Source organism: Diceros bicornis, chromosome 7 (genome assembly GCF_020826845.1).
Source record: "Diceros bicornis minor isolate mBicDic1 chromosome 7, mDicBic1.mat.cur, whole genome shotgun sequence".
NCBI classification, from domain to species: domain Eukaryota; kingdom Metazoa; phylum Chordata; class Mammalia; order Perissodactyla; family Rhinocerotidae; genus Diceros; species Diceros bicornis.
This window is the reverse complement of record NC_080746.1, coordinates 63,506,975-63,528,688: the sequence shown is the minus strand read 5'-3', so window position 1 is coordinate 63,528,688 and position 21,714 is coordinate 63,506,975. Positions and strand designations below refer to the sequence as shown.

Genomic DNA, 21,714 nt, shown 5'->3' with positions numbered 1-21,714 from the left:
TCTGCCTATTCAATCATTGCTGTTCATCAGCACCTATTGCATAGTTAGCACTCAATCTGCACTTGCTAATGAATGAATGCCCACAGAGACCTACAATCATAAGACTGGGAGCAGCCTTCAAATGTGAGTTACTCTAAACTCCCATCCACTAGTAAACTGGGTGGTGGCATTGCCCTACAGACAAGCAAAGTCAGGATAATACATAGCAGCAGAGAAAGACAGTTCAGATGAAAATGTTGGTGAGGACTCTGCGTGCTGTCTCTCATGGGAGATCTTTGAGAACAAGATAAAATCTGCTTGTGATAGTTTGAATGTACTCCTATGTGGGTAGGGGACAAGGGAGGAGAGGAACGTATATAATGCCTATGACTTTAAGGCTCTGTTGGGTGCGTCTTTCATAGGATACCCACCCTGGCATTGGCCAAAATTGCTCTCCCAGTTGTCTCCATGGCAGTGTAATAATGAGTCAATAAGACTTAGAGCTCATCTAAAACCCATCCCTGGCCTCATATGGTCAAATAATCCATTATTATCTCTCTCTTTCCTCCACAGTAGTTCACACTCAAGGACATATTTAATTTCCGTATTTGAATTTGTCCTACATCAAGGACGATAAACCTGGGTTAACTTTTGACAGCCTGACCCTCTGAGTCCTCTCCCGCCTCCTTAAAGCAGGCAGAGCTGGCTTCTCTCTTGGAATGCTTGCTTTCATTGTTCTGGAAAGTTAATATGTACCAAGCTCCAGAGACTGGAAGGCGCTGTCCTGAACCCAAATTAGCAGTCGTCCCCATACTCAGGGAACTCACAGGCCAAGAACTCTGGTCCTGTAAAACCGTCAACTTACAGGCCTCACATCTGCTGCTAGTGACTCACAAATACATTTAACTTTTCCAATGAAAATTTGAAAATTAGCACCAATCAGGACACGGGACTTAGTAATCGCAAAGGACACAGGTTCACACAAGGGCGTTTTTCTCTTTTAAATGAATTTGTGGGAATGGCCTCCCTAGAGTCAGGGACAGGACTCCCGTCACCAGGTCCCATTTAAGCCTGATCTGAATGTGCTGCCCACTCCCCTTGACCCCCTGCCTCTCTCCCACCATCTGACTTCAGCTCAACAGTTTGAGGTACCATATGGCAGAGGTTGAGGTCAGACGGATAAAAACGTTTCATTGCTCTGAAGAATGGTTAACAAACACGTGAATGTAAATTCTAACACATTGTAAAACAGTGGCAAACCAGGCTGAAAAGAGATTTTAGTTACGGCGAGAAATCTGTTTTTCAGCTCCACCCCATCCCTTCCAGTTCATTACAGGTATTGTGGAGAGTAAATAAGACTTCCACCATTTTAATCTTTTCATCCTGTTATCTAATATTTTATATTCTGCTTTCTCATTATTTTAGCACAAAGATGTCCTCATTCACCCTAATTCCCTGGCTTCTTTTTCTCTTTGTGGTAAAGAAGAAACAAATAAGAAAAAAATTATTTATTATTATGGCCATATTTTTATAGTAAACGTTTTGTGTCCAATTACCTTGCTTTTCTTGTCCATTTTCTTGAGTTTTAAATCAGTGGCTGGAGAAAATCTTAACTCATATCACATATCTTGAGTGGGATCCAGCCACTGTTGCTCTCTATTCTGTTTGTTCACAGAGAAATTGGGCATAAATTTTTTAAGCAATCCAGAACTTCTCTTCCCACATTTTATAAATTATAAGTAGACAAAACAATGCAGAACAGTGCAAAACAATGCAGAAAAATTAAAACAATGCATTTTATATTATTTTTTAATAATATAAAAAATTTCAAAGATTTGTTTTAGGAGAAGTAGCTTGTGATATATTCCTCATTTCTGGGGAACCAATTCATCGAAGTTTCATTCCATCACTTTACTGAAAAATTGAGTTTACTTTGAGGTAAGTTGACGCGAGTTACTATTAGACTTCATGATTTTTAGATCATTGATGGAAAGAGCTTGGAAAAAATATCATTTAGAGGTTACAGGCATTATCTATTTCATAATATAGTTGAATAAATTTGCTTTAGAAGTAGATCTTATTTCTATTTTGAGACTCTTTCTCATTGGTATTTAGTTGGATTAAGACCTTCTTCTGAAATAGTAATATTTGCAAGAGTGAGATGTTAGTTGGCTATTCTGGTCTATATACTAGAGAATGTATTGTGTGGATGGAATTTATACCCAATATTACCTTCAATTATTGTTTATTATTAGGATGGTATAAATGCATTTTCATTTTCAAGCAGATGCTAATAGGAGTCCAGTAGTAGTGAAACCAAAGACCATGGGAAGAAGTTCAAATTGATTTCTATTCATTATTGAAGGGAGGATTAAAGAAATTGACAAAGCATGTAAGACTATACCTTAAAGAGATCAGTGATTCATCATTTTATCTCAAGGTAAGTGGCCCAGCCTTTGAAAACTGCATGAACAGTAGACTTTGAGGCATTTTCATTTTGGTTAAGAAGAACCCATAATTTGGGGTCTAGGAGGACTTTTCTTGAATTGATGTTTCCCCCATCAGTAATCCTGGAAGCATGTCAATCATAAAGACAAGATAAAGACTCAAATTATATGACAGCTTTTTCAGAGGGAAATGCTTTGTCTATCCAGGACCTCATGGCTACTGGACCAAGAAGTAAACACACGGAGCCCTCACATTAGAAAGGACAATAAGCTTGCTCTGGGGCGGGCAAATGCAGGCTGAGAACTGTAAAGTATATGAACATACAAGTGATCTTTCAGGCGGGCTTTGATTTTGACCTGTGAACAAAATCATAAATTGTAGTATTTGGAAGTTATCCTTGATACAATCTTCAAATTTCCCATTTGTTTCAACTGTCATGAGGGATGTTGCGAAGTATTCATGCCTATACTTAAAGGGGAGAAGTATGGAAAAGAGACTCAACAGCATGACTGATGCCTGTCTTAAGGCTGGGCATGGTTACGTAGACTCTTAGAACTAGAAATATGTTTTAAAATAATTGGTTCACAGTCTTCATGTTACAGACGAGGACTCGGAAACTCAATGCAGCTGCTGATTTGTTCCTAGTCACACATCTTATTTGTGGTGGCGCAAGGTCTAGAATGCCTAGAACTTCTAACTCACCATCTCGGGCTTTTCTCTTTTTCAAGTCACTTCCTGTACTTATTTGTACCTCATTTCTTTCTGCTTCCTTCTATGAAGAAAGAAATATTCCTTCAATGTTATAGGATCTAGGTTGTTTTCTATTCTGCCTAAACAGCATATGAGTTCCCCAACGATTCCAAATGGTTCTGTGCATCTCGCTCTAACAAAGTTCCTGTCCCAGAGCAGATGCTTGGAAAGTCTTTCTTCAATTAAGAATAGGCCGTAGTATATTTTAGCATCATTACTAGAACATCTTCTGATGCTATGACATATTAGTACACCAACGCAGAGCCCTTTATGCACGTCACAAACTGAGTCACCATCATTGTGGAGGTGAAGCTTCAAGCACAGATAATGGCGTGAAGACGTTGAGGAAGAGGCTTTAGATGATAACTCCTTCCCCCAAACCCAGTAAATCCCATTTTTCCATGTGTAAGCAATTCTTATAAGAGTCCTACCCTTTCAAGTGTTGCACCTGACAACAAGGCATGGGCTTTGTTTGATAAAGGATAGGAGGAGAAGAAAGTTATTAGACTGGTTGGAGGTAAACGAGCGAGATTTACTTATGGACTCTAACTGCTTTTCATCATTCAGGGCTGAGATTTAAAATAATACTGTGGTCTTTTCACAACTGCATTATGCAACTTGGTTAATAACAACAATAAAATTATTAACAACATATTAGAAACAAGGACAATTAATATCCACAATTATGTTTTTTAAAAAATTACATGTACAAGAATAGTAAATACAATATTAACTGGGATTTATTTCTCCACTGTAGAGTTCCTCCTCATGAGTTCTCACATTTTAGACAAAATAGGATCATAAAGATTTCAAAAAATTTTTTTTAAGTCACAAAAATGCCAGATTTGTGGGAAGAACATTGGGGTTTGAAGAAGAGGAATAGAGTCAAGAAATTGTTTCAGAATTAATCTTACTTTTCTCCTTGAACTTATGTCTTTGAGCTATGGGTTTCAAACCAATTTCCCATTAATTGTTTTATTGGTCATCCTGTTTTAGGAATTCAGAGATCTAGTTGTCCTTATTACCACCCTTTCTTCAGTAACCTCTGGATTCCTAGCTTGATCTCCTGGGTTCTCACTCTATAAACAATGGGGTTGAGGGCTGCAGGGACGACATGGTGGAGGACATTGAGCAAGACTGGCACATCAGGGGAGATCTTCTTCTTAGCCACACGAGTGAGGACAAAGACAAGAAGGATGGTGCTGAAGAAGAGGATAAGGATGAAGTGAGAGCCACATGTGCTCAGGGCCCTGGCCACAGCACCCTTTGCCTTAAGTCTCAGCACAGCTCGCAGTATGAGGATGTAAGAGAGGAAGATGAGGGTGAGGTCTGATCCTAGCAATGTCCAACCTCCAGCAAACTGGTAGAGACGATTGATGGTGACATCATCACAGGAGAGCCTGGAGACAGACATATTGGCACAGATGCAGTTCTCAATGACATTTCTCTCACAATAAAAGAGTCGTGCTGAGAGAATGGGGATGGGCATTGTAAAAAGGACATTCCTAACCAAAATAAAAATGGCAGCCTTAGCTATGAATTGATCAGTGATGATGGATGAGTATCTCAGTGGATGGCAGATGGCTATATAGCGGTCATAGGCCATGACCATGAATGTGCAAGACTCCATGGCAAGGAAGCAATTCATAATGTACATCTGGGAAAGCAGGCATAGAAGCTGATGGACCTGAGGTCAAACCAGAAGATGGTCAGGACCTCGGGGATGACAGTGAGGCAGAGCACCATGTCCAATACGGAGAGGAGACTGAGCAAGTAGTACATGGGTTCATGCAGACAGGCCTCCAGCCGGATGGTGATCAGGAGAATGCCATTGGCCCCCAAGGCCAGGAGGAAGAGGAGGCTGAGGGGCAGAGACAGCCAGAGCTGCCAGTTGGGGGACCTGACAAAACAGTTCAAGAGGAAGTCTGAAACCTCAATGGAGATAGTGCCATTTTGGTGTGCTGTCATATTTTGTCATGTATTTCTACAGCTTTCTTTTAGTGATCTGTAAAATTAGGATAAGAATTAGCTGCTGACTCAAGATATATCAAGATAGAACAATTCATTTTACCTGGGTGAAACTTGTGGATCCTAGCAGGTTATCCAGAGCCAAGTGAAGTTATCTGTTTATCCTTTGTGCCATGCTACTGGAATATTCCTATCATTTTAAACAGTACAGAAGACTGAGGTAATATGATTTGTTTATACATGCTTGATTTGTTCAAGAATTATTTTTAATAGAATTGTTATGTCTTTACAGAAGCTAAAGAGGAGAAAATTACTTAGAAAACTACTTTGTGACAGGTGAGTCTCCAAATTTGTTACTGTAAGTTTCTTCTTCTTTTCTTTAATGACCACATAGACTACCATATCTACAATTTAACTATAACAATATACCCAAATAAGTAGCAGAGCCTGGGACAAAGTAGGGACTTAGATAAATGTCCCTAGTCCTCCATGCCACCCCCATTATGACTTTTCAGCTGTGTTTATTTTGCTTTAATTAGGGATTTTAAAAATTATATACTGAAAATAAAGTTAGTTAATTTGAATTTTGTTTAAAAAGTCATTTTAATTTGGTAGGGATGGATCCTGCCAAGTGATTGCTTTTTTCTCTCTATTTCCTAGATCTTCATATCTGTAGGATACCTAACTTCTGGAAGAAACAGCCTTAAAAGGAGAATGAGAAATTCCACATAGCTATGTGGGAGCGATACCTGTCATTAAAATGAAAGTTGATTCTTCTGATTGTAATAGTCTGAGGTTGATAAAGTCCATCTTGAAAGTTCTCCGATTTTACTTCTATTTCCCTTCTCCAACTTCAGTGTAATGATTCAGGTACACATTCCCTCCCTTCTGGACACAAGTTCAACATTGCCATTGTTCTCTATCATTTGACCTTTCCCCCTGGCATTCTGTTAGGTATGAAGGTCACAAAATTGAATAAAGAACTGTCCTTACTAGCAAGGAAGTAAAACTAAAACCATCCTGGAGACAAGGGATAATAATAACAAATGATATGAGCAATGACAGGGTCTTGCAAAAAACTATTAGGAGAGTGTAGAGGAGGGCTGACTAACTCTGACATGGGGAATAGGCTGGGGAAAAGAAAATATGAATAAAGAGATGTGTTATTCTCATTCACATTAAAGACAAGAGATTCTAAGGTTCTCCTCCCTCTGAATTGTGAAATAGATTTCAAAGAAGGCTATAGCTTGGCAAAAGGTTTACATGTCAGGTCTGCCTGGGATCCTTCAAATAATGCATTCCATTGTGCCTAAATCTATCTGCACAGACAGAGATCTCTGTTAAAGTGTTATTTGGTGGGCTTAGAAATTCTTTTCCATCAGGACTTTAAAAACTGTCCTGTTTATCACTCATTAGGCTCATTAATATAATATAAAACTACATATTACTTAGTTTTGAAACTCTTAGCACTTGCTGAGAACTGCACTCAAATATTCTAGGGCTTTATCCCATTTAATCATTCAACATCCTATGAGATATGTTTTATTATCACGTTATAAACAAGGAGACTATCTCAAAATCTTAATTACCCATACTGTATTATGTTAATTCTAATCCTGCCTAATACAGTGGGTTGGGTTGGAATAATTCCAAGATTCCTCTGGACCTATTAAATAATTCTATGATAATGTACTTGCCCCATCAATCCTATAAAAAAGAAAACAAACTTCACCCACGATATAATTAGTAGTTTTGAAAATGGAATCTAATAGAGGAGAAATAGTTTTGGAGAGGGACCAGAGTGGTTAGAAGAAGGAAGTTTTAATAATACGCTGAACTCAGAACTGAACAATATTTTCATACCAGTAGGAACGTACTTTTTTTGGTAGTGGTTCAAATAGTATTTTTGTTTTCAGTTATGATTTTCTATTCCCCGAATGCAGTACCAGTCTTGCTCAGCTGCCTCCTCTCAGATTCTCCTCATCAGAGATACCCTATTAATATCTGGGCTTGTTCTCAGAGGAGAGAGGAGAGGTATTACCTCCCAAGGCTGCCCTCTTCACTCCTCCTGATTCTCTCTTTCCTCAGGCATCAGTTCTGTGCACCTGGTGTCTGCCAGGCACGGCCTTGCCACCTGATATGTAGAAGAGGTTTAGGTGATGTTCCACTTTTTTCTCTCTTGCTAATAGTAGAATACATTAGTAATGACTTTGGCAATTTTGGAATGAATTTTAAACATATTATTTCATTTGCAACACACAATACTCTGAAGTAGGTAGATTAAGTTAACTATTTTAATAATTTATCTCTTCAGATGGGAAAATTGAGAATTCTGTGGTACTATGTGTTTTTCCCACAGTTTAACTGGTAGGGTTCCAATGTAGAAGACATAAAAGTCAGGTCCAAAGCCAGTGAATACGGTCATGTGCCACATAAGGACGTTTCAGTCAACAATGGACCACATATACGATGGAGGTCCCATAAAATTAGTACCATATAGTCTAGGTATATAGTAGGCTGTACCATCTTGGTTTGTGTAAGTACACTCTATGATGTTCGCACAATGACAAAATCGCCTCATGACACATTTCTCAGAATGTATCCTCATTGTTATGTGACACATGACTGTGTATGAATACAGCAGTGTCCTGTGTTACCACAGTGATGTAGAAATGCATATCACATTTGGCGCTTTGTTTTCTATGTTTTTAGGTTTTTCTCCTCCATCCCTACATGCCATTTAGACACAACCCTAATGACAATTTTCCAGTGGTCTGGAATCTCCCCTTTCCTTCCATTTACAGCTCTGACTCCTGAATCCCACTGCTCATAGGGTCTAATTCTCTTCTTAGTCTGCTTTTGTATTGTGTCTCTCATTGTTGTCTATTTGGGTTTGCCCTCTAAATGGCAACCCCCTAAGGTTCAATAAAGATTCTTAAATAATTTCCATAGCCATTACTCTTTGATTTATTTTTCCATTTCATAACAACTCCATAACTTCCACCCCCAACTCAGTTTTTCTTGTCTGGTAGTTCAGTGCTTTGCCTTAGTGGAATGGCCCACAGAGAAAGAGATACTGGAAGTGAAGGATGTTTTTAAGATAATAACCCATAGGAAAATAATTTCCAGTCCTGAGGTGGTGACCAAAGGACGTTCTCCATATCTCAGGCACTATGTTCATTTAACTCTGCCTTTCCATCTCTCTTTCTCTTTGAATACATTCACTTGTAAGTTTGAGGCATAAACTAATAGCATCTCTTAAGCCCAGAATTTGACACAATGACTCACCCCCTATTAACTTTGCTTATATTCACAGCATATTCAACCTCAGGCTGCCAAATTCCAAATATCCCCTCTGAACACTACTTTCATCTTTTAGGTTTCGTCATTGATCTTTGCTTATTGTATCCTCTCATCCTAGTCTTTGCAAAATTTTTATGTTTAACCCTTCCATGTCTCAGCCACAAATCTCACCATCTGCAAGAAGCTTTTCTTCTCCAGGGATTTCATAGCGCTTCTGGAGAGAATTAAGAGTTCTCAGCATGGAAGCAGGGAAAATCTTGAAATGACCTTTGGAGGATACAGCCAAATGGAAGAAATGCCAATTCATACATGAATATCCAAGGGGAAGTCTAGAGGAAGATGCCTGTTTTTTGTCTCCTGAAGGGCTTTGGGTTAACCATTTCTAGGATGAGGATGAAATTTCTGAGGACAACATAAAAGTATTATTTTATCTCTTTTCCTGACTCACTGACTCTTCTTTTCTCCTCTTTTCTCTGGAGTGTTCCTACATGCTCTTCAATCCATAATTCATTCCGCAAGCATTGACCTACCTCCTCAGCCCTAGAAGTAAGGCATCTGACAACACATTTGTGTTTCTACCCCTCTCCTCTTTCAATCTCGGTTTGCAATCAGACCTTGCAAGTGGCAGTACAAGGGCTGAGGACCTAGAGCTAATGCTTACGGGTTCCAGACAGGGACAGAATGAGGAAACCATGGAAGTTGAAGGTCAGTGACTAAAGCAAAGACCCTGCAGCCCAACCGTTTTCCTAGGCTACAAGATAGGCCCACAGCATAGCACTGTAGAAGCCCTGTTTTAGGAAGTGAAAGGGTATTAGGAATCACCCAATTCCATAAAACTCAGACAGAGCTGTAAGACATCTCTCCCAAGTGTAGTTTTAGACATTATTGAGTGCATCCAGTGGCAGATACCTCATTGACCTTCTGGGCATAATTTTCTGTTTTTGCAGCAGTAGCTTTTAGAAATTCTTTACATTGAGCTGAAATCTGCTGAACTATTTGCTGACCCACTGACTCCTAACTGTGGTCTTTGTCCTCAACTCCTGAAGTTATGTAAAGTAAGTTAAATTTCTACCCCATGATTCTAGCATTCGTGGGCAGATTCTTTGCTCTTAAGCCTCTAAATTTCCTTATTCATAGTTGAAAACCCCAAATTTTCTTAATTAGGCTCCACTTTCCAGCTCCCCCCTACCCTACCACTCATTAATCTCCTATGGACAAACTCCAGCGTCTCTGCATCTCTGGCAGCTCCAAGCAAAAGGTCAGAGAAGGCAAGAGGAGGGCAAAAGAGAGAAAAAGTTCCAAGAGCACAGGCTCTCACGCATGTGTCCTCACCTGAGACAGGATACAGTCTCTACTACTCCGTTTTCAGATTACTTCAATACTGACTCAGGAATGGAAAGGAACACAGATCCAGACGGAAGAGATAGGCTAATCTTGATATACGTGCATCTCAGGCACCTTCTACCCAGACTCACTTACAGAAGGTGTGAAGCATGGGGTCTGGCTCCACTGATATTTGAGCTCTGGTTGGTTCCCGAAGTATCTGGGGTAGTAATAATTCTAGAGTCTAAGAGACTCTGCCCTCTGGGAACTTCTCCATACCTACTCCCTTGGGCCCAAAAGGCCATCTTGGGACAGACACACAGGCAGTTGGGAGAAGAAAATGATTTTCATTCTCTCTAAAAGAAAGGACCTCTGGTAATCCAGTCCTACACTAATTGTGTGTTCTGCAGGAAGATAGTCAGTCTCTGGGTATAGAGGCCTGACATACATCGATACATGTTCATACTCATTTGTGTATGCACACTCAACACCTTCCATGGATCCAATAAGCTCACTCAGAAGTTCTCTTGGGCTTCCTGGCCATGTTTTTTTGATAAGTACAGCCAAAACCATGCTATTGAATGGATCAATGTTAACTTACTATGACTTTTATTATGGCATTGTAATGATAAAAGTGCAAGAGAAGATTGAATAAAACATTACTTAAAAAATGCAATGTGTTTTTCAGAGAGAAAACTCCTATAGCAATTTTTGCTGTAGTGAAAAATTTTAAGTGGAATTTATATACAACTTGGTATTAGGAAACATGATTTGTTCCTTTCTCTTTTATTTTCATTTTGAACTTCCCGTGAATTATTCACACTCCCCAAGTTATGGGAGCAAGTATCATCAGTTTCTTTAGGGCCCTTTTGCCTTATTTTTATTTCCCTTTATTCTGCATATCTCAACATTGCTCCTATTTCTCTTCCCTTTGGAAAGAGTGAAAACTCAAGTGTACTTAAAATATGTCTTTCTGATGAATCTCCAGTACGTTTATTTAGTTATATGTTCATTTGTGAGATAATGATTTGGATATTGAATTTATATAAATGTTATTGGGTTATAAATCTGATGTTATTCTTTATTTTCAATCAACACTAAATCTTAAAAATCTATATGTGCTGCTATGTGTAAGTTGACTTCCTTATTGTTGACTGCTGTTCAACTCCATTATGTGTATTATCCTATTTTATGTGAGTAGTCAACACCAATGTGACATATATTTAATTGTTACCAAAAATAATGTTATTGTCAATATCCCTGTAACCTCTCTTATGGACCTAAAAAAGGTATATGTGCAGGAATTTTTTTTTTCAGTTATGGCATATAAACATGTTTAATTTCACCAAGAATTTCCAAATTTCTCTCTAAAATGTTTACAAAACTCCATTAGAAATTCCTAAAGTTTCTTTACTTTTCACATTCTTTACACTACTTGATGCTATTCTTTTTTTTTTAAACGTGATGGATGTAAAATAGTTTATTTACAAATATTTATTTGTAAATAGTTTATTTACAAATCATTACTTTAATTTGATTTTTTTCTGATAACCGATCATCCTTCATGTATTGTTTAGACATTAGTGGGTTCCGTGCTGTGAATTACATGTTTATATCCTTTGCCTTCTTTTTCTAATTTCTTGCATATTTACAAAATTTCCTTGCATATTTTAAATACGACAGCACCTTGTGGCTAGATATTGCCATCTTCTCTAATCTGTCATATATCTGTCAATTTTAGTGTATGCTGTCCATTATTCAATGGAAATATTTCAATTTGATCACGTCAAACTCTCTATTTTTCTATCAGTAGTTTGTCTCTGGGGATTTTATTTAGGGAACATTCCACAAGATCACAAAGCTGTTTTGTTTATTTCTTTTAGTTTTTATAAACTTAATGTCATATATTTCATAATGATGTATTTATATCTATTTGTGGTTTATATTGTCGGGGTAAGGAGTGATATTAAGTTAGTATGCACTGCTATAGTACACCAGCTGTGAAAATACAAAATACCATCATGCTATTTTTATAAATATCCTCTAATTTAAGACCCCAGGCACCCTCACTACCCTAGCCACTCTCATGGTATCTCCTAGACATACCCATGTCCCATCAAGTAGTGGGTTAATGCCGGCAGAGAAGGGCCCACCCGTGCCCAGCTCCAGTGCATGGCCTCAATACCTCCTGTTTTGTTGGTGGAAGTGCTGTACCAGTCACTAAGTATTTTTAAATACCACTTTTGTTTATAGTGTTAAATATATAGCTAATTTTATTTTTCTCCATATAGAGATAAATAATTGATCCTTTTCCCACTGATTTGAGATGTCAGCTTTATTATGTACCAAGTCTTATACATACATGTCTTTGTCTCTGTTCCATCATTGATGTATTTGACTTTATTTAAAGCAATGCCACAATATTTTATTACTCTTGCTTTGTAATATAAACTGTTATATGGTAGGGTGAATTTCCATTTGAATTCTATCCAAACATTTTTAGGTTTTTTTTTTGTAGATTTTTATTTTCTACACATATTTTATAATCAGCATCACTTCTGCCGTATTCTTTTGGTTACGAGTGAGTCACAAAAACCATCCTAGATTCATGAGGAGGGAAACTGGACTCAACTTCTTTATGTGAGAAATGTAAAATAATTTGTGGCCATCTTTGAAACCTCCAGACTTAATGTTAATTTTTATTCTTCATGACTTTTTTGTTCATTACTGAAATTGCTACTCTGATTTACTTTTGTTTATATTTCCATCCTTTTATTTTCAACTTCAACTCCCCATAATATCACTGGCAAATGTCAGAATCTCAATCTGTTCAGGAATCCACCTAAGACAGTTGGAGATCTGCATGCAGCCATTAGAATTGATTCTTTTCTCTGATATCACCAGTATATCTAAGTGCTATTACTTTTAAACATCTTATCTGTCTCTGTATAACACCTTTTGGTCTGCAGTCTTACATTGCTAAAATTTATGAACAGTTCTCCATTTCTTTTTTTTCAAATATATTTCCCTTCCATTTATTTATTTCCTCTTATTAGACCAAGTTCACATTTTAACATCTTTGCACATTGTCTCTTAACCATTTCCTCCTCTTTCTTTCCATATCTTCTGACCATTATCGAACATGACTAGGAAATTTGCTTGGCCTGATCCAGCTCATTAATATGCTATTCAGTTGCATTTGTTCAGCTATTCAACTCATCCACTGGATGCCTTATATCAACTACTTTATTTTTTAAAACAATTAGTTCTTTATTATAACTGAATGTTCCAACTTCATATTTCCAATATCTTCCTTTAAATCTCTGAAGACATTAATGCTTTTATTTATCTAACAAATACTTATTTTGTACTTACATGCTAAACACTCTTAATTTGTCTTTAAGTGTTATTCTGTCTAGCCCTTTAATTCTGATTCTTATGATATGGTTTGTCTAGTTCATTGTCTTTATTTCATAATGCTTATTATTTTCTTATTTTTATCCTATACTCATATTTCTTTAGGACAATAAGCAACTTGGATAGTATACTATACCCAGGGGTAGAGGAAGAGAGAGATGAAGAGCAAGATCTAGGCTGCCAATCCTCCAGGTGAGTTTTGGGACTATTACACCTCAGAGAAAAACCTTCATTGCTCTCTGGGCTTTAATATATCTTGTTTTCTACAACCTAGACAAACCAGCCCCTCAGATGATCTCCGATTATCTCTGCCCCAGCACTGCTCTTTTCCAGGAACTGCTATTAAACCAAATTACATAGACCCCAGTTGGGACTACAGAAGGCCTGTTCAGCGCTTCCAGGTAATGCAGCCATGACAACGACTCTAGTTTCATTTCCACTCAATAGCTTCAGGGATGTTACCAGTATTCTCAAGGGAAATCATGGGAAAAATAAAGGCTAAAATAAAGTCTATCCCCTTCATCTAATTTCCTATACAGCCAATCCTCTCCTGTATTAGGTGATAGGGACCATACTAACTCTGACTTTCAAAGGATTTTGGAAGTGATATAGATTTTGTGTTGTATTCTGAGATCCAAAAACTTCTCTGACATTGTTAGCACACTCAGGGTTTGGGGTAAGGGGCAGGCTGCATTTTGTCAGATGCTTTTTCTGTGTATATTGACGTGATCACATGGGCTTTTGTTTGCTTGTTAATATAGTGAATTACACTAATTGCAGTTTGAATGTTAAACCAACCTTGTATTCTTGGGATAAACCGAACTGGACTTACCCAGTTTAATGTATTAAGCTTTCGGTATATTGTTCAATTTAATTTGCTACAATTCTGTTTAATTTTTTGGATCTATTTCTTTGAAGGTATCTATTCATCATCTTTTAATGTATTGCAGTTGTCTGGTTTTGGTGTAAGGATAAAGGTGGCTCATAGTATGAGTTGGGAAGTATTTCCCCCCTTCACTTTTCTGGAAAAGTCTGTGTAGAACTGGTATTATTTCTTCTTTAAATAGTTAATAGAATTTACCAGTGAAGTCTTATAAGCCAGGAGTTTTCCTTGTGTAAAGGTTTTTAGCTAGAAATTGAATTCTTTAATAGATAAAGTTTTATTCACGTGATCTATTTCTTCTTATGTGAGCCTTGGTGGTTTTGTGTTTCAAGAAATGTGTTTATTTCATCTAGGTTGAAAAATTTACTGGTATAAACTTGTTTGCAATATTCCATTACTATCTTTTTAATATCAATAGACTCTCTAGTGATGTCGCCTCTCTCACTCCTGAAATTGATAATTTGTTTCTTCTTTGTCTGTCTCTCGCTCTCTCATTCTTTTTATCTCCTTCTTTCTCTCTCTCTTCCCCTGATCTGTCTGGTTAGAGTCTTCGAGTCTTGTAAATTTTATTACTTTTCTCACAGTAAAATATTTTGGCTTTAATGATTTTCTCTATTGTATTTTTTTCCTATTTCACTGATTTCTCTTCTTATATTTATTCTTTTCTTCTCCTCATTTTTGGGTTTAATTTATTCTCCTTTTTCCAGTTTTTTAAATAGCAGAGCTTGATCATTGATTTGAGACCTTGTATGTCTAATACAGGCATTTAATGCTGTATATTTCCCTGTAAGTATTGTTTTAGCAGCATTTCAAATATTTTGATATGTAGTATTTTAATGTTTTTTCAGTTTGAAATATTTCCACTTTCCAGTTTGATTTCTTCTTTATCTTATGGATTGTGTAGAAGTGCATTGTTTAGTTTACAAATGTTTGGGACTTTTTAAGAGATCACTTCATTATTGATATATAAGATAATTTAATTGTGGTCAGAGAATACACTTTGCATAGCCTGAATCCTTTTAAATGTATTAGGATTCATTTTATGGGCCAGAATATGGTCTATTTTGATAAATGTTCAGTGTGCACTTGAAAGAATGTGTATTCTGCTATTGTTCTTGGCTTTGAAACTTATTTTTGTTGATATTAATATAGCCATTCCATTTTTATTTTGACAAATATTGATGTGGTATGTTTTTCCATCCTTTTACTTTTACAATTTACTATTTACTATTTGTGCATATATTTGAGGTGTATTTTAAGATGTAGGCAACATATAATTGGGTCTTTCTTTTTTTATCCAATCTGACAAACTCTGTCTTTTAATTGGGTGTTTAGACTGTTTATACTTAACATGATTATGGATACCATTGTGTTTAAGTCTATCATTGTTGCATTTGTTCTCTGTTCCCTTTTCCCTCTTTTTCTTTCTTTTGGATTGAGTATTTTTTAAAAATTTCAATCTATCTTATTGGTTTTCATGTGGGTTATAACTATTTTACTTTTGGAGCATTGCTTAAGAGATTATAGTACACATTTCTAACTAATCACAGGCTACTGTGATAATATATTATTTCAAGTGATAATATATTTTTTCACATATAATGTAAGAACCTTGCAGTAATATAGTTCCATTTTCCCTTCTTGACTTGTGCTATTATTGCCATACATTTTACTTTGTCATATGTTATAAATCACACACTGCATTATTTTTGTGTAAACAATTACTTTTAAATACATTTGCATAATAAAAATCTTCCATGTTTACCCATGTAGTAACAAATTCTGATGCTCTTCATTCCTTTGTGTAGATCCATATGTATATTTGATATCACTTTTCTTCTGTTTAAAGAAACTTTTTAATTGTTGTTTGTAGTGTGAGCCTGCTGGTGATGAATTATTTCAGTTTTTGTATGTTTGAAAAAAGCATTTTATCTGTTTCTGAAGCATATTTTTGTGGGATATAGAATTCTAGTTTAACAATGTTTTTGTTTTTTCTTTCAATTTTTTAAAGATATTACTCTACTGTCTTCTTGCTTGCATTGTTTCTGATAAGAAATCTGTCATCCTTAATTTAGTTCCTCTGTATGTAATGTGTCTTTTTTTTCTGGTTTTTAAGATTTTTTTCTTTATCCTTACTTCTGAGCAATTTGAGTATGATATGTCTTGGTGTAGTTTTCTTCATGTTTCTTATTCTTGGGTTTCATTGAGCCTTGGAACTGTGGTTTTATAACTTTTATCAGACTTAGAAAATTTTAGCCATTATTTTTTCAAATATATTTTATGTCTCCTCTTCTGTCAAGAGGTGGTGACTTGGCACTACAAAGAATGTTTATGTGCACTGACTGGACAATAAATACATATGTGACAATTTCTTCTCTACTCATTATTCTACATTTTCATTGATAACCCCATACATTTTACAATGGGCCCATATGGGCCCATACATTTTGTAATACATTTTAACTACTAAATTGTTTAAATAGGCAGGGGCCCTACACACTCTATAGGTGGCCTTGAATGAAGTTGATCACACCCTCTTAGTTGACCACAGTCTATTTTGAGGTCCTTTCTTCTGTGACTCTCTTATTTTTGCTTCTACTTCCCTGACCACTACTTTGTGTTCTCTCCATGCTAATCTCCTCATACCAGAAAGTGAGGACGATATGGGGTCTTTTCAGGGCTTTTTGTAGGATTTCTTCTCTTCTTAATCTATATTCTATTTGTAGGCCATCCTACCTACTCCCATTGCTTTAATTCCCAAGTTTATATTTTATTCAAGTACCAAATCTATAAGTTCAAGTGCTCACTATACACTTCCACTAGTATGTCTGATGGATATTCAAGTTCAAAGTGTCTAAAAATGTGCTTCTGATTTTACCCCTGAGCCTCTACCTGGCCCTATGATGACGTTACATACAGTTTCTCGGATCATGGAATCATGCATGAAATGTGCTCTCTCTCTCACTCTTGATATCTAAAGTAAAAACCCACAGGACAGGAACCATGTCTGAATTACATTCCTAGTAACTAGCATGCATTCCATCGTTTATTGAGTAAACATTTATAGTCTCTACCATATGTTAAGCACTATTTGAACACTTGTGATACAGCAGGGAACATAACAGACAAAAATTCCTGCCTTTATGCTGCTTAAATTTTAGTGAATGGAGACTAACTAAACAAATAAATGAGTAAAATTTGTGGTCATTAGATAGTGAAAAATGCTACGCAGAACAGTGAAACAGAGAAGGCGTTAGGAAATCATTTGTGTTTTGGGGGAATACTGTTGGATACTATTTTAAATATTGTGGTCAGAGAGGCCCAATGGACCCAAGGGAGAGAGCTATGTGGACAGAGAAACAACAAGTAAAAAGTCTCAGAGGCAGGAATGTGGTTCATGTTTCTGAGGAACTGCTGGGGAGGCAGTTTAGATTGAGTGGACTGAAGGAGGAGGTCCGAGAGGTAAATGAGTCCCACCTAGAGAAGTAAATTCCTCTCTCCTCTGGGCTTCCAAAGTGCCTTATTTATGTGTTTTAATCTAACTCATTATATTGTGATATAATCTGATTTTACATATTTTTGCCTTTTCCACTAAGCCACAGGTTTTTTGAGCCATGGGACCAGGATTTATTTATATTAGATTATCATTTTCTAGTATTATACTACATATGAAATAACTTTCAATAAATATCTTTGAATACCGGAAGAAAAATGTTAAAGCGTAACAATGATTTTAAATATGTTTTAACAGTTGGTTTTTAACCTTATATTTACTCTTCCAGAGTCAATGCACTGTCTCTAAGTACTGATATTTCCCAGTGGCCACACTTCTTTAAGTAAATAGTGATTTTCCATCTCCACTGGCTCTTCTTGGGACTTAATCAGGAACAGATAATTAGGTTTGATGCTTGACTCATCAAAATTCATAGCCTCTGGTCTAGGTAGCACAGTGTGAGATTAACATCCTTAGTCTCTGCCAGGGTACTGTAGAGTGGTAAGAGATAGGATACGACTCTGGATGAGAGGGAAACCATATAGTTCATATTATCAGCATGTCCAGAGAGAAGATTAGGACTGTATTTCTATCCCTCAGTCCCTGCCTTCCAATTCTGATTTTGAGTATTCTTGATCAAGATAAGCAAATCAAGAATACAATTGCTTTCTGCTGTCACCCACCCCTCTTTAGTAATTTCCAAACTCCCTGCTTAATCTCCTGGGTTCGTACTCCATAGACAATTGGGTTGAAGGCTGCAGGAATTACTTGGTGCAAGACATTAAGTAAGATGGGGATATCAGGGGAAACCTTTTTCTTGGCCATATGGGTGAAAACAAAAACCAACAGGATAATGTTGAAGAAGAGGATGAGAATGAAATGAGAGCCACATGTGCTAAGAGCTTTGACAGCTGCCCCTTTTGCCTTGAGTCTAAGAACAGCTCGCAGGATGCAAGTGTAGGAGAAGAAGATGAGGATGAGGTCAGAGCCCAGAAGAGTCCAGGCTATAATTAACTGGTAGATTCTGTTAAGGGCAACGTTATCACAGGAGAGCTTGGACACAGAGAGGTTGGCACAGATACAGTTCTCAATGATATTTTTTCCACAGTAATGGAGCCGAGCGGAGAGGATGGGCACAGGAGCAGTGAGAAATGTATTCCGGGCCAAGATGAAGACAACAGCCTTTGCCACAAATTGGTCAGTGATTATGGATGGATAGTGCAGAGGCTTGCATATGGCCACATAGCGGTCATAGGCCATAGCTAGGAAGGTGCATGATTCCATGGGCAGGAAGCTGTTCATAATGAACATCTGGAGGAAGCAGGCGGAGAAGCCAATGGGCCTGAGGTCAAACCAGAAGATGACCAGGACCTTGGGGATGACAGTGAGGCAGAGCATCGTGTCCAGCAGGGAGAGAAGGCTGAGCAGGTAGTACTTGGGCTCATGCAGGGAGGCCTCCAGCCAGATGGTGATAAGGAGGGTGGCATTGGCCCCCATAGCCAGGAGGAAGAGGAGGCTTAGGGGCAGGGACAGCCAGAGCTGCCAACTGGGGGACCTGACAAAACAATTCAGGAGGAACTCAGAGACTTCAATAGAGAGGGAACAATTGTTATAAGGCAGCATTGATAGTGACTTTAATGAGGTAGATATCTTTGGGTATCTGAAGAAGAGAGAAGCAGTTAATTCTACCATAGACTCTGATGACTATGTACTTAACTTAAAAGATCCATGAGGATAAGAACACAACCCCCCTCATTCACCCCACATCCCTTTGCCTAGCTCATTTTTTGACACATAAGAGGTGCTTAATAAATATTTGTTGAATGTATAAAATAATGTTTCCTCATTATTCTTTCGTCTGTGTTTCATCTTACATTTTCTCTTGGGTGAATTTATCTTTTCAGTTTATTTTCTTGGTTAATAGTCAATGAATCAGAAATTATTTAAGCATCAAATGTTATTTAAAGGAAACATGTAAAATTAAAGTCTGATAAAACATTCAATTTAAATTTTAAAATATATAGAAAAGCATTTGAAAGGCTAGATGGCATCCATGATCAAGTTTTTAAGGGAGTAAAAGATGTGAGTATCCAGAGGTATGATGAACTGAATACATAGAGTAAATCTCCTGATGAAAATGAATAAAAATCATATCTATGGTTATGTCTATGTCTATACCCAACCCATATCCTTACCTATACCTATACGTGTATTTGAATACCTTGAATGCATCCATGAGCAGGCAAAAAAGAAAGAATTATCAGACTAGGAATTGAATGAAATCCAGACATTAAAATAAAAGAAAAAATTGATGTTGGCTTTTAACCTGAGGATATTTGCAGGATTATATGAAATTAAGCACCAGTTTTCATTATCTTGTGGAGCTCAGGGACAGAAGATAAAATCCTGGCTCATGCAGGTGGGGAATCTATTAGGTGATCTCCTACATAGTTAGGACTTTACAGCACTACATTCTGAATGAAGATGTGCACTCTAAATAAACCCACACCTTCATCTCCATTCCTCACCCCCAGCTGGAACTTCAAAGAAAACTGACTACCTCAAAACTTGTTATATGGGAGAAGTCTTCCTTGAACTATGGACTAGTCTTCGTGTAACTTTGGGTCTTGAGTTTACACCAACTGTTTGGCTCAAAAGAAATTTAAAATTATACTGGATTGCTAGCAGCTCCCCAAAATTATAAAAACAAGCCCAAATCCTTTCTTGAGGAACCAAATTTTACCTCAGGCCTCAAAGAATTTCAACACAGAAACTTCTGAAGAAATTGAATTGCTTGCAGTAAAAAAAAAAAAAAAAAAAAAAAAATAATTTAACAAGAAAAAATGTCATGAGTAAAATCCCACAAAACAATAGGTAGAAGAGTCTAATCTACAAAATCTTGAGAGATTAGAGTTATTTGATATGAATGTTAAGCAAATTTACTTACTGGGTTTTCAGAAATGAAAGATAAGCTTGAAAATATAAGCAAAAGATGATTATACTTAAAAGAAGAATCAGTCATATCTCCTAGAAACAAAAATATATAATTAAAGTTAAAATTTTAAGAGATAGGTTTAAGAGTATATTAGCACAATTGAAAATATAATTAATTAACTAGAGGATAAAAATGGAGAAATTTTCTAGAATGAAGCTTCAATGGATACATAGAAAATGCAAAAGTGCAGTTAGGGACAAAGACATGGGATTCTGATTAAACAGAGTGACTCTATCTTTTTTGTCTTACTAGGATTAAGAAGATGAAGTCCAGAGCTAATATTTTTCTCAGGGCACTAGAAGCTACAAAAAGTAGGAATGCATATTTGAAAAGGAGCCAGATATATTTGAGAAATACAATATCAAAAATAAGAACTCAATCAATGAGTTTAACAGTAGTTTAGAGACAGCTAAAAAGAGAGTCAGTAAACTGTCAGAAGGGAAGTCAGAAGAATTTACTTAGAATGAAGAAGGAGAGAAAATAAAAACAGTAGCAAAATACTGAAGAAAGTATAAGAGAAATAGAGGATAGACTGAGAATGTCTAAAATACATATAATCAGAGCTCCAGATTGAAGAGGAGAGAATGGGGAAGAGGCTTTTGTACTTTTCGGAAGCGTTGAAATACATCAATACCAGACTCACAGATTCCAATAAATCTCAAGTGGGATAAATAAAAGTAAATGTACACTCAGATATATCTAGATATATCTAAATGTGTAAACCTAGATATCATGGTCTAACTTCAGATACAAAAGACAAAGAGAAAATCTTAAAGATCAATATGACTATTACAATCAGAAGAATCAGTGTATTCTAGGTCCCTGTTCACTAGAATTCTAGGTTAAGAGTTCCATATTAGCCACAGGGTTCTTGGCCTCTTTTTTGAAGTCTATCCTTACTCTCACAGTACCCTCATGTTTCTCCTCCTAACCCTGCATTTATATCATTCTACCCTCTTTTCTCCAATTGTTAGATTTCTTTGCTCAGGTTAATAAGATCTCACTGCCCATTTCACTGTTCCAAGAAGCCTGCAGACAATGTTCTTGGGGCAACAGTTATGATCTCTAAGGGGCCATTGCAAAAGGGACACTTCTCAGAGATCCAACCTGTAATATTGTTGTTCTTTGTGTCTAGAAAAGCCACTTCTGTGCAAA

At 36.8% G+C, this 21,714-nt stretch overlaps 2 protein-coding genes across 2 annotated transcripts; both read right to left on the bottom strand.

The window, feature by feature from the left end:
• Positions 1–4,198: 4,198 nt before the first annotated feature.
• Positions 4,199–5,145, bottom strand: LOC131408083 (olfactory receptor 56A3-like). The gene is given in 2 exon segments (XM_058544647.1): positions 4,199–4,839; positions 4,842–5,145. Coding segments are annotated over 2 exon segments (945 nt in total).
• A 13,094-nt stretch (positions 5,146–18,239) lies between these two features.
• On the bottom strand, positions 18,240–19,187 carry LOC131409106 (olfactory receptor 56A3-like). The gene has a single exon (XM_058546279.1). The coding sequence runs from the start codon at positions 19,185–19,187 to the stop codon at positions 18,240–18,242; it is 948 nt and encodes a 315-aa protein (XP_058402262.1).
• Positions 19,188–21,714: the final 2,527 nt, after the last annotated feature.